This window comes from Oryctolagus cuniculus, chromosome 10 (assembly GCF_964237555.1).
Source record: "Oryctolagus cuniculus chromosome 10, mOryCun1.1, whole genome shotgun sequence".
Taxonomy (NCBI): domain Eukaryota; kingdom Metazoa; phylum Chordata; class Mammalia; order Lagomorpha; family Leporidae; genus Oryctolagus; species Oryctolagus cuniculus.
In genome coordinates, this window is record NC_091441.1 from 91,207,289 (window position 1) to 91,224,667 (window position 17,379).

At 40.8% G+C, this 17,379-nt stretch overlaps 1 protein-coding gene across 13 annotated transcripts in view; it reads left to right on the forward strand.

Annotated features, from left to right (window-relative positions):
- Positions 1–17,379, forward strand: part of CFAP20DC (CFAP20 domain containing) — a 343,042-nt gene that overhangs the window by 208,622 nt on the left and 117,041 nt on the right. For all 13 annotated transcript variants that reach the window (XR_011379498.1, XM_051852253.2, XM_051852249.2 and 10 more), the window contains 2 exons: positions 3,221–3,424; positions 16,555–16,616. Coding sequence is in view for 12 of the 13 variants with exons in the window: in XM_051852253.2 (XP_051708213.2) it covers positions 3,221–3,424; positions 16,555–16,616 (266 nt within the window). In the remaining variant the exon portion in view is untranslated. The remainder of the gene's footprint in view (positions 1–3,220; positions 3,425–16,554; positions 16,617–17,379) is intronic.

Sequence of the window (17,379 nt, forward strand, 5' to 3'; positions counted from 1 at the left end):
TTATGGCCAGGGCTTTAACCTGCTGCACCACAGCACTGGCCCCAGGTCAGTTTATTTTTGATGCCAGATAATTTTCAATTCCATACACAGTTTTATCATACCAGTTTTCCATGAGTTTTTTAAGCTTTTAAATTTTTGACTACTTTTTTTCTGTTGGACATTTTTTTTTTAATTTTCGTTTTATTTGAAATGTAGAAAAATAAAGAGACAAACAGAAATCTTCGATCCATCCACTGGTTCACTTCCCAAATTCTTGTAAACACTGAGCTGGGCCAGGCCGAAGCCAGAGGTCCAGAACTTAATCTTGGTCTTCTACGTGGGTGACAGGGACCCAAGTACTTGAGCCATCACCTGCTGCTTCCCAAGGTGCACATTAATGGGAAGCAGGAGTTGAAAGTGGAGACAGTTCTCAAACTCGGGCACTCCTAAATGGGACATGGTGTCCTGAGAAGCATTTTAACCGCTAAGCCAAGCATCTACCATGCACTGTAGTTTATTCTATTATATGGTTAACAAAAATCCATTTATCAATTGATGACATTTGGTTGTTTCCACTATTTCACTATTATGAATAATGCTGCTATAAGCATTTGTATACCAGGTTTTGTGTAAACATGTTTTCTGTTCTCTTGGTATCTACCAACAAGTGAGTTGCTGGGTCACATGGTAACTCTATGTTTCACATTTTGAGAAACTACTAAACTGTTTTCCTAAGTGGCTGCACTATTTTGTAGCCCCACCACTAATGTATAAGTATTCCAATTTCTCCACATCCTCCCAAGTACTCATTGTCTGTCTTTTGTATTTTAGTCATCCTTGTGGATGTAAAGAGTATCTTATTGTGGCTTTGATTTGTATGTCTCTAATAGTAGTGATCTTGAGCATCTTTTCATGTGTTTATTGTCCCCCTCAACTTCCTCTTTTGAATTTGAGTTATTTCTGTTTCCTTTTTTATTTGTTTTTCATTGGATTATGGATTTTATTCTTCTTGTAATATCTGTTTTGCCCCCCCAAGAATTCTCAAAGCATATTAAATACTTAGGAAATCTCTTATTAATGACTACATGGCCTCTCATGGTGCCATGCTGCTGGAGCTATGAACTGTAAGGATTTAACTGAATTTCCACAGGCAACTTTCCAGAAATTTCCCACATTACATGATTAGATAATAAGCTTATACAAACCCCAAATTATGATGATGATAATGCTTTATTAAGAAGAACACCAAAAATTCTATTCACAATATTTTCTCAGTGTTTTACATCCCTATGAGGCAGAAAAGAAGCAAGAAAAGACAGTGTCCGTCTCAAAACATTGACCAGGATATTAAGTATAGTGATTTGAATGTCTAAAAATCCTAGTATATCTTGGAAAAAATCTTTCTGAGTATAACCTATATTTCCAGTTGTACAAGAAAATTTCAAAATTGTTTTCATGTTCCATGACAGTTCTGGATGTAAATTGCACTGGTAACTATGGGCTCCTAGTATATTAGCAATGTTAAAATTGACATAAGCTATCAAATGTGGTTTAAGCCAAAAAGAAAGTTTTGAAAATTCCATGTGCTTGTTTCTGTCCTGTGCATTGAAATAATACTGTATTAGCCTCTAAAAATTTATAGTAGTTTTCTTTAAAAAATATGTGTGACAGACTGCAAATATAGTGTGCTCCATGTCAGTATAGATGTTTATTGTAGCTGTGAGGGTTTTCTGGCTGTGAGATCTTCCATGTTCCCATCTTAACATTCTATTTTGTTTGATGGCTTTTAACAGAAATAGTCGTTCTCAGTCTTACTCTCAGTTGAATATATTTGATTGTAGTGTTCACAATGCTGAAATTCATTAACTCCCTTATAAACTGAACTTCTTTATATAAAGTAATTTTTCTTTTAAAGAAGAACTGCTTTGATTTTTTTATGTGGCCAGTCCGCGAGTACTGTTTGAACACTTATTAAGCACCAGATATGGGAAATACAATAGGATTAAAACAGTTGTGGTAAACACCTTTGTAGAGTTCATAGTCAACCAGTGCAGTCCAAAAAACCATTATACAACTGCAATTATGATAAATAATAAAAGTCAAAATGTTAAAATTCATTGAGAGTACATAATAAAGCAGCTGACCCAGTAGGTGGTTGTCAAAAAAGGCTTCCCTGGAGACTGGCACTGTGGCGCAGCAGGTTAAAGCCCAGGCCTGCAGTGCCATCATCCCATATGGGTACTGGTTCAAATCCCGGTGGTCCCACTTCTGACCTTGCTCCCTGCTAATGCACCTGGGAAAGCAGTGGAAGATGGCCCAAGTCCTTGAGCCCCTGCACCCATATGGGAGACCCTGGAGAAGCTCCTGGCTTTGGCCTGGCCCAGCCCCAGTCATTGAGGCCACTTGGGAGCAGGTGGAAGACCTCTCTCTCTCTCTCTCTGTCTCTACCTCTCTCTGTAACTCTACCTTTCAAAAAAAAATAAAATAAATCTTAAAAACAGAAAAGAAAGAAAAGGCTTCTATGCAGAAGTGATGCATAATTGGGACCCTGAAGATTGCCTAGGAGTTAGCCAGAACGTGGGGCAGAGGTGACTAGCATGTGTGCAAGCACAGTAAAGAAGGCAGCCTGGCACAAGTTTGATGCTCCTAGAACCTTAGTGGTATGGCTGGCATGTCAGGAGCAAAGGAATAAATGAGCCAAAGCATGAAGGCATGTGCTGTGGCTTGAAGATGCTTTCACTACTGAAATCATACAGAACTCTAAGCCTAAACTCAAGGGTATTTGGATAGCGGAAACTTAATCCAATTGTGATGTTTAGAGGTTGGTCTAGTGGGAGGTCCTTAGATTGTTGGGGGTGTGCCCTCAGAAGGTAGCTCTTACAAGAGAGTTGGTTACTTTTTCTCTACTTCCTGGCTTGCCATGTGATCCATCCTCCTTATGCACTTCCCCATTTCTATCCGTTGTCCTCACAGAGGCCAAACCAATGGGGCTGTCCACTCTTGGACCTGAACCTTCCGAACTGTGAGCTGAATAAACCTTTTCTCTTTTAAAAGATAGTTTCCTCTTGATATTTTGTTGTAGTAACAAAAAATACACTAATACAGCATATTAAGGTTTGAGCCTCTGTCATGAGGAGCCTTTTCAGGGATTACATCTGTGAAAGACCATTGGATGGTAACCCATGTGATTGAGAAAAACCAAGTAACCCTTTGCTCTGTCATGTTCTTCCCTCTTTTTAAGGAATATGACTGGAGAAATTATCAGCCCAGCCAGATGAGTGAATCCGAGTTGCAGATGCTGGCAAGCCTACGGCGGCAACAGAATGAAGAGCTGGAGGATGCTGGTGCTTCCCATGGCCTGAGTGCATCCCAGGTTGACAACTGTAATGTCAGCATAAGCACCAGCAGTGATGACACAACCACCTGGAACTCCTGCCTGCCACCAGTAAGTCCCCAGCCCTGCATCTTAGTTATTGCCTTAGCAACAACAACAACAACAACAATCTTTCTAACAAAGAACAGCCTCACCTGGAAAAAGTGGGCCAGCATGAAAACATGCCCTGCAATGAATATTCAGAACCCACTCTGAAATTGTTTTTTAGGGCTAGGGGCAAAAATTCGGAGATGATATTGTTTATCCTCAAACTGCCTTATTTACCTTCAAAATTATATACATGTGATAGTTGTCTTAGTCTGTTGTGTGCTACTATAGTTGAATACGTGAGACTCTACTGAATAAGGGATGTATTTCTTACAATTTGGGAGGCTGGGCAGTCAGAGATGACAGGGTCCACATCAGATTAGGACCATCTTGCTACCTCACCCCATGGTGGAAGGTAGAATGGCAAGAGTGCACATGGGAGAGAAGGGGATGAATTTGTCCTTTTATTAGGAGCCCGCTGCTGCAGAAGCTAGCCCACTTCTGCAGTAACAGCGTAAATCATTACATGAAATCTACGCCCTCCTGATCTAATCCTCTCTTAAAGGTCCTGCTTCTTTAACACCACTGCATCATAAATTAAGATTCCAACACAGGAATCACGGGGAGCACTTTCAAACCATATTATTCCACCCCTGACCTCCAAAACTCATATCCTTCTCACATGCAGAATATATTCATTCCATCCCAGTAGCCCCAAAGACTTAACTCGCTTCAGCTCCTTCTCAGAAGTCCAAAGTCTAGAGTCTCATCAGAATCAATATGGGTGAGACTCTAGACATGGTTCATCCTAAGACGAATCTCCTGTGACCGTGAGCCAGTGAAATAAAAACAAAAGTTACCTACTTCCAAAATACAATAATGAGACATGCTTAAGATACATATTCTGATTCCCAAAGGAAGAAATAGGCAAAAAGGAAGGGGAAATTTGTCTCAAGTACTCAAAAATCCATAACACAACCAGGAAAATAACATTAAGTCCTTTTTTTTTTTCCTTCACTTATCCATTTATTCATTCAATATGTTTTTTTTTTAACTTTTATTTAATGAATATAAATTTCCAAAGTACAGCTTATGGATTACAATGGCTTCCCCCCCATAACGTCCCTCCCACCCGCATCCCTCCCCTTTCCCACTCCCTCTCCCCTTCCATTCACATGAGGATTCATTTTCGATTCTCTTTATATACAGAAGATCAGTTTAGCATACATTAAGTAAAGATTTCAACAGTTTGCTCCCACACAGAAACATAAAGTGAAAAATAATAGATGATTTTTTAAATGATGATGAAATCAGATCAGACCTATTGTCATGTTTAATCCCAGTGAGAGTCAAGTTGGGAATTGATAATTTCTTCTTTTTTTTTTTTTTTACAGAAGATCAGTTTAGTATACATTAAGTAAAGATTTCAACAGCTTGCACCCCCATAGAAACACAAAGTGAAATATACTGTTTGAGTACTCGTTATAGCATTAAGTCTCAATGTACAGCACATTAAGGACAGAGATCCTACATGAGGAGTAAGTGCACAGTGACTCCTGTTGTTGACTTAACAAATTGACACTCCTGTTTATGGCATCAGTAATCTCCCTATGCTCCAGTCATGAGTTTCCAAGGCTATGGAAGCCCCTTGAGTTCTCCGACTCTTATCTTGTTTAGACAAGGGATATATTTACTTATTTGAAACTTAGAATTACAGAGAGAGAGAGGGAGAACCAGAGATAGAACCAGAGATCTTCTTTCTGCTGGTTCACTCCCCAGATGGCCTCAATGAATGGGGCAAAGCCAGGCCAAAACCAGGAGCCAGGACCTCCACCCATGTCTCCCCCATGGGTGGCCAGGACCCACGCCATCTTATGCTGCATTCCCAAGCGCATTAGCAGAGAGCTGAAGTGGAGCATCCAGAACTCATGCTGGCCTTCATATGTGATGCCAGCATTGCAGGAAGCAGCCTAATCTGCTGGCCAGAACGCTGGTCCCAACACAAAGTCTTAAAGGTAAAGAATAATCTCTTACGACTCTAGAACAATCTTTTTTTTTTAGAATAAACTTTTACTATAGGGATCACCTTCTGGATACACAAGGGTGGGAGTTGAGCCTCTAAGGCTTTGGGCAGCTCCCACTTCAGCTCTTTGGGGTTAAGGTCTTGTGCTGCAGTTCTCCCAAGCTAGCATTGCATGCTGGCAGCTCTACAGTTTTGGGCCTCAGTTGTGGTCCTGGTCTTATAGCTCCACCAGGCACTACTCTACTGGAGGCTCGCGGAGGTAGCCGTGCCCCTGTGACGTATTTCTCCCTGTGTTCCCAAGCTGTTTGATGCCTCCAATGAAATCTGTGTGGAAGCCACCAAGGCCCGCATTTCACAGCCCCTGAAGTAGCAGCCCAAGTTGTATGTGGACCTGCTTGAGCCATAGCTGTGGTGGTTGAGGGGCACTGCACGGAGCAGATCCTTTGGTGGCACAGGGCAGTGAATGCTAAGATCCCATAGGCGCCTGTCTGGAAACCTTACCCTCAAGGTCCTAACTTGCCTACAGGATCTCTGGAATGCCTTTGAGGTTACTCTTCATTGACTTGGATAGAACCTAGCTTTGTTCTATCTTTATTAATTCTTTATCAAATGGTCACTTGGCCACATCCTTAGTATTTTCTGCCCATCCTGCTTTTTTTATTCTTTACATGGCCAGGCTGAGAGTGTTCCAAGTCTCTGTTCGGCTGCCCTTTTAGTTATAAATTGCATCTTTAAATCAATTCTCATCCCTCTCATTTACTGTAAGCAGCCAAAAGAAGCATGCAGCACCTTGAACATTTCACTGCTTAGATGCTTCTTCTGCCAAGTGTCCTAGTTCATCCAGGTTAAACTGTGCCTTCCACCACATCCCAAGACACAGCTGCACTCGCATGTGGTTCTTTCCAACTGTGTAACAATGATACCTTTACTTCAGTTTCTAACACCGTGTTTGTTTCCATCTGAGACCTCACCAGAATGGCATGTACTGTCCATCACAACTAGGGACTGAGAAGTCCAACGTCAAGGCCTTGTACTTGATGAGGGCCTTCTTGTTGTGTCATTCCATGGTAGAAGGTTGAAGGGCAAGCGGGCGGAAGGGAGGGAGTAGAAACTACTTTCATCTAACAGTAAATATAATGTTTCTGCTATACAATTTTTGAAAGGAGCTGTAAGGTCATGCCACTCTGATTCATGTTTATATACAACTATATAAAGATTGAAAGACAATTGACAGTAGGTAATATGTTTTTAGTATTTAATTAAATAATTATTAATTTTGTAACTTTTTGTACCTTAAAGCTATTTTTTTCCAGATATCCAACATCTTTGTAGATCTTAGAACTCTCAGGGACCCTATCACCTAATGTCCTCCTTATACCTGCCCTGTGTGATAAGCACTATTAGAGTTCTCATTTCCAAATGGGAATACTGACACTCTAGACTAGAGAAAAGTGATTCAGCTGTAGGTTGGCCTGATGCCCAAGTCCAGGTTCCTAAACCCCATGATATGGTAAGTTCTTAATCTATGATGTAGTCATTACAGGAGTGCTACTGATAGCCAGTGGATGGTGAAATTTCTGTGCTCTGGAGAGAATTTACCACAAGTCTTCCTGGAGGAGGAGTTCAGGCTGGCTCCAAGGAAATGGGGAATGATGTCAATCTTTGATTAGTGTTCATTATCTCCTCCTTTCCCACCCTCCAGATTTTTCTTGCCTTAATTGTGCTTTCATTAAAAGCAACTATGGGGTAGTGGGCATCTGGCATACCAGTTGAGATCCTAGTTGAGATGCCTGCATCCCATTTGGTATGCTAGATGGGTTCAAGTCTCAGCTCCATTCCCCATTCCACCTTCCTCTAATGCTCACTGTGGGATGCAGGAGGTGATGGTTCAAATGGTTGCGTCCCTGCCACCCACGTGGGGGACCCAGATTGAGTACCTAACTTCCAGATTCAGCCTGGGCTAGCCCCAGCTTTTGCAGCATTTGGAGAATGAACCAGCAATGAGAGCTAGTTCTTTCTCCCCTCTCCTCTCTCCCCTCTCCCTCTCTGCTCTCTCTCTCCCCCTCCCCCCTCCCTCTCCTCTTCACACTGTTTCTCCCTCTCCCTCTCCCACTCAAAAAAAATAGATAAAAAATAAATGAATTTCTTAAAACAAACACTATTAAGCATGTATAACACCTCAGACAATCTTTGTGCCAAAGAATATCTACACACCCCAAAAAATACATATATTCTGATTACTCTGGTTACAAAGATTTTTTTTGTAACCAGAGTTAAGATCATAAGAGTCAAATGTGGGTTTTTGTGGATTTGAGATTTTGTGGAATTTGCTATGGAATTGAAATGTTGCCTTTGTTTTAATATTCCTTAGCAGTCATTTAAACTGCAAGCAAGGCAGAGAACAGTGGCCTCCTGATTGAGCTCATTCTGTCATGTGGTAGCTCGGAGACCAGCATTACAAAGGGCAAGCTAAGGAATGATTATTTATGGACTGAAAAGGCTGAACTCTTGGTTGCCCTGGATACCGTGTTCTCATCCCTGCCCTGTTCTGGCAAAGACTGAAGTCTCCTGCATGACAACTACTCTGTATATAGCCAAAAATAGCACTATTGGTAATGAACTTAATAATCTCTATTTGACCAAGTGAGAAATTGAAAACAGTCTGTTTTTTAGACAGAGAGAATATTGAAAAGCTTACCTTTGGTATTCATAAGATAGGTTTATGATTGCCTCAAATTCAGTCTATTCCAGTATTAGAACTATCGACAAATGGGAAATTGCATTCCTTAATGAACTCTGCATCTTGCTGCTCATATGGAGTTTAAATAGAGCAATTTACAAACATTATTATGGTTTTTCTGAGAAGTTTGGCCTTTCTATTTGGAAGGTATACAGAGACAGTGAAAAAGAAGAAACAAAAAGGCTGCTAACTTTATAATAATGATATCCTACTCTTCTTCTATCTCAATGAGTGGCAACTCCATCCACGCTGGCTCTTAAGCCAGACATTTGGAAGACTTCTCTACTTCTACTCCTTCATCACCTATATCTAATTGATTTCCAAGTCCTGAGAATTCTGTTTCCTTTTTACCACTTAATTCTCTCTGCCTAATACCATAACCTTGACACTTTAGTTCTCATATGAATTCAGTTCCTTCTGTAGTCCTCTAACATCTCTGGGCTTTTGGTCCAAACACCATGGCCTGGTGGTTGGCAGCATCTGCTCTGAGGTCCAAGTGTCAGAATTTGCATCCAAGCTGTGACCTCATGAAGCACTTGGCATGTTATCTAGGTCTTAATAAGTGTGTAGTAAAGGTGAATTGTCACTACCATTATTATGCACTTAGTGATCTTCCTGAAGTCCACATCTGATCTGATCCTCTCCCTTTGTAAGAACCTTCAGTGACTCCCCGTCACCTTTCCGGTTTGGCAGATAGGAGCCTTTTTGTCCAGCCTGAGCTCTGACTGCTTTCCATCTTACATGCCATGCTTTACTCCCAGCTGTAATTCCCTACATGCTCTCTGCATGTGCCCTGTACGCTGTATCTGATCATTCCTCAAGACTTCGCTCCAAAGCCTTGTGTAGCCCTTCTCCAGGCCTTCCTGTGAAAGACATTCCTTCTTTTCCACCACTAGGGCCAGGACTGTCTCCATGGTAACTCCTCACCACAAGCCTGCTTATCTGTCTTCTACCCTTTATATTTCTGAGTAGTCCAATATGCTGTGGACTAGGTAAGGTACTAGCAATACTGATAAGGCTTTACCCAGTCCTGAAATGGTCAAAGTTTTTAAGAGAAGCAGAGAGAAAAACAGCTTACCATAAGTCATAGCAGTGAATGATAGCTTGAAGAGTTATGGTGAACATGTGGGAGAGAGCAATTAATTCCACCTCTGGTTTTCAGAGATGCTTTCACAGAAAAGACAACATATAAGACAAAGTTCAAGGTTGACTTCAAGTTCACTATGTAGATAACAGAAGGAAGAGAATCCCAAGTTCTGAAAAGGAGCAGAATTTATTCTGTGGAGGTGAGAGTGACAAGATAAGCTCCTCTCTGTGCCATTGTTTCTCTATCATCTTGAATAGGACTTGACATGAGATTTGCTTGTCTGTCATCCCCCAACCAGCATACACACCAGACAACTCTTCTGTAGCTACACTGAGTGACTTGCCCATCACTAGTGAACCATGCCCTTTGCTCAGGTCACGCCACTGCTCATGCTGTGCCTGGAAAGCTCCTCCATCCCTCTTCCCTGTCTAGAACATGGCCACTTAACTTTTGGCTTTTGTTTGTTGGCTTATTTTTTTAGTGAAGACTTTACTTTTTTGAGGTTTATATGTTTATTTTAAAGTCAGAGTGCCAGAGTGGGAGCTCGAGACCAAGAGAGAGAGAGACAGAGATGTTACATCTGCTGATTCACTCCCCAGATGGCCGCAACAGCAAGGGCTGTGCCATGCCAAAGCCAAGAGCCAGGAGCTTCATCTGGGTCTCCCATGTGAGTGCAGGGGCCCAAGCACTTGGGCTGTCTTCCACTGCTTTCCCAGGTGCCTTAACAGAGAACTGGATCAGAAGTGGAGTAGCTGGGACACAAACCAACCCATATGGGATGTCGGAATCATAGGTGGCAGCTTTACCAGCTATGTCACAATGATGGCCCCAAGATTTTAAATTTTTTTAAGAATAGTTTTAGGTTCACAGCAAAATTGGAAAGAAACTGTAACATTATTTATTGCAACTGATGAAGCTGCATTGACGTATCATTGCCATTTGAATTCCAGTCTTCATTGGGTTTACCCTTGGTGTTGTATGTTCTGTGGATTGAGACAAATGAATGATAGATCTCCACCGTTGCAGTATTATGAAGAGAGGCTTCACTTCTCTGAGGATGCTCTCTGCTCTACCTATTCATCCCTCCCCTCTACTTGTTTTGAAAGATCCAACTTAGGACTCGCTGCTTCATGAAAACCTCAGCTTACCTGATATGAAATTATTTGCTTCTTTCTCTGGGTTTCCATTATCTTCAGGTTGAATTATAGCAATTAGGACATCAAATAACCATTGTTATCAGTATCTTCCAGGCCTAGTTAGAAGTCCTTGAAGGCAGAACTGTGCCTCTGTCTTTTTCTATCTTCCATGCTGAAAGCAGGGCTTGGAATGCGGCGTCAGTGCTGGTTGTCAGTTATAGGTTAAGTAAATCCATCAGTAATTCAAAAAAAATCCCATTTTACTCTAAAGTAAGGTAATTTCCATCAGAATCCTGAAATAAATGTTAGCTTTGCTCTGCATAAATAAATCCAGATTGAGGCAGGTAATGTTTTATATTTGAGATTTTATAAATGAGAACTAAATATACACCCAAAAGAAAAAAAAAAAATCTCCCTTCAATCAAGGCCCAGTGACCAATGGTAAGAAAAAGATACAGTCAGGTGACATTCAGTTGAGTATCTTTACCAGATGACTTCACACACACTTGCAGTCGGAAATCAGAGAGCCAATGCGGAGTCAGAGTCTTGAGCAAACCTATTGTGTTACCAGCCACTTTGATTTCTACGCTTTCCTCAGCATCTGTACAGTTCAGAGTAACATGTACTGTTTAAAAGGTGTTTAGATATAATAAATTAGTCATTTAAAAGTGTAATTAAATGTAACCATATTTCTCGTAGCAAATTGGCTTTTGTAGGCATCTCTTGCTACATAAATCAAGCCTACTGAGAAATCCATTGGCCTTTGACAGACAAATTTTTCAAAGTTTCTAACTTAGAACCAAATTCAATTAAAACAAGACTTTACAACTTCTGTGGAAATCAGGCTTCGAGTAATCAATTTTGGAGGGTTTCAGTTAGGAGCGGCCCTCATGAGACTTACTCAAACACTGGGCTCTAGGCAGCCTTATGGAGGCAGCCAGGAGTTAGTTATAATGAATTTTTAAGTGAATTTTATCTTGGCGAACGATTTTGATTGACAGTAGCATAAAACCCGGTGGTGTGTGTGTGTGTGTGTGTGTGTGCGCACGCGTGTGTGTGTTTTAAGGAAAAGAAATAGCTATTAATGGACACAGCTTCATGTGGTGATCAAAAGAATATAAGCTCCACATCAGCCACTGTGGACCCAAATCCCAGACGTACCACTTACTGGCCTGAGGGGATTCCTCATGTTGATGTTTTGTGAATTGAGTGGAATGCATGCACCTATGCTTAGCAGGATGAGCTCACAGTAGCGCCAAACTGATGTTGCTCTCTCCTCAAAGGGCCACTTGAGTCATCTTGAAAGATTTCTAGTAAGTCTTCCCTTTCTTATAACTGCCAGGGCTGTATGGATGGGCAGAGATTCTGTTTGCCTGTTATGATGTGAACTTAATCATACGGACTCCTGCAGAGCCTTACAAATAAACCAATTATTTCACTATTTCATTATTTCCCAGTCCTTCCTTGAATCTAGATTCAAGAAAAGCCATCTAATATGCATGCTACCCTGTGAGAAGATACCCCAAAGCCATCATTGCTTCAGGATACAAATTTTCTTCATCTCACAGCTAGCACCCATGTCCCCTTAACTTGCAAAAAAAAAAAAAAATCCTCATTGCATGCATCCATCAACATGGCACATTGCAGAGCATAATATTTGGAGAAAAATGAGGCAAAATGCACTTAACAGAATTACAAGCATATGGTGAGGTTCTCCAACAAGTTATTTATAATCTTGGTTAACCTTGCAATATTATTGCCATTTTCCTAGGTTTTATGTAACAGCATTAAAATTTTGTGCTTACCTTTTAACATAAGGATTATCTTATCTCCTTTTCTTCTATTTAGCCTTGGCTTTTCTCCCTTACTCCCAAATTTCTAGCAGTGTGACCACAGACAAGCAAAGCTCAGAGGTAGTTAATGTTATAGGAATGCTGTTTTCCAGGCTCTAGTGCATAGCAACAGCGCCACCAAGAGGACAAGTTCCCAAGTTTCTAGACCTATTCCATTTCTTTGCTGAACAGCACCTCAGTGTTTTACATGATCATTCCTGGCTGCTGTGTATCCAAAACATAACATATTGGCATTTCAGACTCTATAATTAATAAGTCTTCATTTTTTCTAATCTACAAATTCATTAACTTCTCAGCTTCCTTTGGATGTAATAAGTTTTCATTTTATCCTGAACTGAAAGTAAATAGTTGGAAAAAGGCTGTGGAGAGAACAAATGTACTTACATAAACTATAGAAATGATGCACAAAAACTGATGTTCGGATCAGTGTCTTATCTGTGCTGTCAGAATAAAATACTGGGATGTACAAGTTGTTCTGTGTTTAGTGAATATGAAAGTCACCTCCATGAAATAAACATTCCTTGTTCTCAGAGAACTGTTGTATCTCATGTTCCAAATTTAGCAGTTTGGCAAAACTTACCTTCTTTACTATTAGCTATACAGTCGTATGTCATGAGAGTGAAATCCAATGAGTTAAATTACAGGAAGGAAGTATTCTCATACACTCACTATTATCAGATAAATGTTTAGGACCACTTTTTTTTTTCCTGCCATAAACTAATTTTGCCGTATTTGTTCATCAGAAACGCACGTAATCACCACTCTAGGTGAACTCCCAGGCTGATTAAGCATGGAAAACTGGTGGCTAAGAGACTGCCTAGGCTCAAATTCCACCTCTGCTGTTTCCTAGCCAACCTGAATTTCCTCTTCTGTTATATGGTGCTGTTAGTTCTGTCTGTCTCATAAAATTGCTGTGAGGATCAAATGAGATAATTTCTCACAAGAATTAGCACAGAGCAAATGATCAATAAATATGAGTTAATTGGAGCCTGGGCTTAGCAGAGCAGTTAAGGCGCTGGTTAAGACACCCATATCGCCCATCAGAGTAGCTGGGTTTGAATCCCCATCTCTTGACTCCAGTTTCCTGCTAAGACCCTGAAAGACTACAGTAGGCTCAAATAATTCAATTTCTGCTGTGGATGTGGGAGACTTTGAGTTCCTGGCTTCCCACTTCAGCTTATCTAGGAGCCCTTGCAGGCATTTGGTGAGTAAACTAGTAAATGAGCCCTCTCTCTGTGTCTCTCTGTCTCTCTGTCTCTCAAAGAAATGGTTAAACTTGTGTGTTTTATGCTTAGTTTGGTGAAGTGTGAAAAGTCATAGGGAAATAAGATTGGACAGAGGGGCTGTCACTCAATAATAATAAGCTGGGGAAAATTTAGCAAGGCCTTCTTTTCAGATTCTCCTCTGTGACTGTGTCTCCAGAGATAAGGTTGCTTCCTTCTGGGTGTTGGGAGGGCACCTCTCACAGGAGGTTGTAGAACCTGCTTCAGGGTCAAGTCAGAACATCCTCCCTAGATTTTATGAACAACTTCGGGAGGAAGGGAATGAGAAGGTGTTAGTGACCTTCCTGCTTCCACCGTTCCCTCAAATGCCAAATGCTGTGTTTCAGAGTAGTATGTCCTGAACTCTGTCAGTATCCACGTGTGAGTGGGAGCATCCAGCTTCAGCCAGCCAGCCACTCACCTTTCTGTCTACCCATGTCAGAAGCTCCTTTTACTTTGTGAAGTTTCCACTGGTTATATAATTTTTTTAAGATTTACTGTTTTATTTATTTGAAGTCAGAGTTAAAGACAGAGAGAGGAGAGACAAAGAGGGAGAGATTTTCCATCCGCTGCTTCACTGCCCAAATAGCTGCAGCAGCCAGGTCTGGGCCAGGCCAAAGCCGGGAGCTTGGAACTCTGTCCTGGTCCCACATGGGTGCAGCGACCCAAGCACTTAGGCCCTTCTCCACTGCTTTCTCAGGGTGCATTTGCAAGGAGCTAGATTGAAAATGGAACAACCAGGACTCGAACTGTTATCCATATGGGATGCCAGCACTGCAGAATGCAGCTTAACCTACTGCCTCACAGTACCAGCCCCTGTTACTGTTTTCTAACACTTAAATCACTACAAATCTATTGACTGTGTTCTATTTTGCTGCTTGTTTCATTGAATCTCGTATATATATAATGATCTGCTTTTATATATACATATATGTATAATCTATATAGCCTTAAAGTGAGAGACTGAATCATAAAAAAGATGGGATTTTGTAATCATTTCTATTTTCCAAAGGCTAGAGTAAGTCATTTGGAATAGCAGTTTGGAAACAGGTATAAATTGAATTAATGGTATAAAATAAAGAAATAATAATTTGGCTGAATGTAAGGACTATGTTGCTTAGGGAGTATGGAAATAAATAGGCAGAAGTCCATTCACTAGGGGCCTGAACACAGCTGAAATACTGGCCGAATACCAATGAATCTATTATTGGGAATATTTCTATGCCACTGTGAGTTGGTCTAGAGAACCCATTAGGCTCTTTGCTTGCTAATTTCCTTTTTGCTGTGAAATAATAAAGCCTAAATCATAGAACTAAATTTCACTTGCAAATTGCTGAAAGCCTTATTTCTCTAGTGAGATCAAATATGTCTTATGACATGTTTTTCCTTCTACTGTTCTCCCAGCTGTTGTTTCTTATTACTGAAATGGTGATGCATTGATATTGGTTCAATTACCAAAGTATTTGAACACATTTAAATTCATGGTGTATCACAGGTAGTCAGACTAAGTGACTTTGATTATCAGGTGAGGTGTTTGATTTAAATTAAAGGAACACTTCCAAGAGATGATTTATAGAGTAACATGGTATATTCTGAAGAATTCCCAAGGCCCACATCACTGATATTTTAGGGCCCACAAAAATAAGGACTATGTGGAAAATATGGAACATGGGCTTTCTGTGTACAGGCACCACTGCCATACTGCTCTCCTCTTTTTGGATCAGCACTGTGAGACCACATTATTATGGTTGAGAAAGCCTTAACACCAACCATTGTGTAAAGAAATAACTAAAGGGGCCGGTGCTATGGCATACCGGGTAAAGCTGCCACCTGCAGTGCCTGCATCCCGTATGGGTGCCAGTTGGAGTCCCGGCTGCTCCACTTCCTATCCAGCTCTCTGCTAAGGCCTGGGAAAGCAGTACAGGATGGCCCAAGACCCTGGACCCCTGCACCCCCGTGGGAGACTTGGAAGAAGCCCCTGGCTCTTGGCTTCAGATCAGCACAGCTCTGGCCGTTGTGGCCATCTGGGGGGTGAACCAGTGGATAGAAGACCTCTCTCTCTCTCTCTTCCTTCCTCCCTCCCTCCCTCCCTCCCTCCCTCCCTCCCTCCCTCCCTCTGCCTCCCTGCAATTCTGCCTTTCAAATAAAATAATTAAATCTTAAGAAAAAAGAACTAAAGCCCTGTGAATGCCATTCAAGAATGTATACCAGTTTCCAACTTGTAATGAAGTGAGAATGTTAAAAATGATTTTCATATTAAAATTACATTATTGTTAACCGCATAAGAAAAATACTTAGAGCTTATGTTTGGAAAGAGGATTCATATTAGATACAATAGAATTTTACCCCTTTAAAGAACAAAGGAAAAGATCAAGTTCAGTTGGAAACAGGTGTTTAAGGCTACATAGGAAATATTTAAAATAAGCAGTAATTCAAAGGGTTCCTATGGAGGGAAAATTTGAAATTTCACAATATTTTTGGTATTATTAACATTACTTCAGTTCGTGGATTAATGCTTATGGTCATGTTATACATTTGGGGAAAATGACCACCATGACCATGGATTCATATGTGTAATTTTCATAGATGATAATAGAAATTATCCTAGGAAGCTTACTAACAATGAGACATAAATATCTGCTGTATTTCTGAGTCCCTGGGTTATTGCAATGCAGCGTTAGTGCCATGAGATACCTCACTTTGTTTTGCTTTATCTGAAAATATCAGTCAATGCTAATAGCACAAAAATCCCACAAAGAGGAAGACTCTAACACATGAACCTATAAACTCTATCATAAATGGTACTGAGTCCAATGACTGGCTGTTGAAATGTGCTGTTTTTCTTTTTTTTCCTTTTTTTTTTTTTTTTTTTTCCATTCTTATCGCTCTGCCATCTGCTGGATCTCCCAATAAGTCTTTGTTCTGTCAAGTAACCCAGCCCCTTCTAGTTGATGATGTCTTGGGAAACTATTGCAGCAATGAGAGTGCATGTGGAAGTGGTTGTGAGGAACACTGAGCTAATTAAGACCTCACAAATGTTCTGTCTTTCACAGCCTGTCAACCAGGGTCGTCACTATCAGAAAGAAATGAATCCGCCTTCTCCTTCTAACCCCAGGTAAGAACCATTAATATTGTAAATGAATTTTTAAAAGTGATTTAGAAGATTATACATTTTTCTTTGTTCCATGAAGTTATTTCCCAAAACTTCCAGGCAGCTTTGCGCCAGAGTTCTTTTCTTTTGAAGTCTTAGTTCATCCAGTGTTCTTACTCAGTCTGTGGAGCAATAACAACAGTCTCCCTAGATTTAAATTCCACTTTTCACCAACTGCAGGGCTTAGAGCAAGTCATTTAACTCAAAGTAATCGAGGTATAATAACTGCTTCATAGTGTTTTGGGGAGGTTCAAATGAGCTAGTCCATGAAAAATTCTTAGTGGAATTCCTGGCACACGGTCAACTCTCTGTAAGTGTTCATTTACTCATTATTGTTTTGTTTGCAGAAACACTTCATTTTAGTGCATATTAAGATATTTAATATATTTTAGGTGTAAACCTGTGCTTTAAGATTTATTTATTTGAAAGGCAGACTCACAGAGAGTGGGAGAGCCAGAAAGAGAGAGAAAAATCTTCCATTCATTGGTTCATTCCCCCAAATAACTACAATGGCCAGAGCTAAGCCAGACCCAAGTCAGGAGTCTGAAAGTCCACCCAGGTCTCCCCTATGGGTAACAGGGGCCCAAGTACTTGGACCATCTTCTGGTGCTTTCCTAGGGGCATTAGCAGGGAGCTGGATCAGAAGCAGAGCAGCCAGGACTCAAACTGGCACCCATATGGGATGTTGACATTGCAGGCAACAGCTTAACCTGCTACACTATAATAT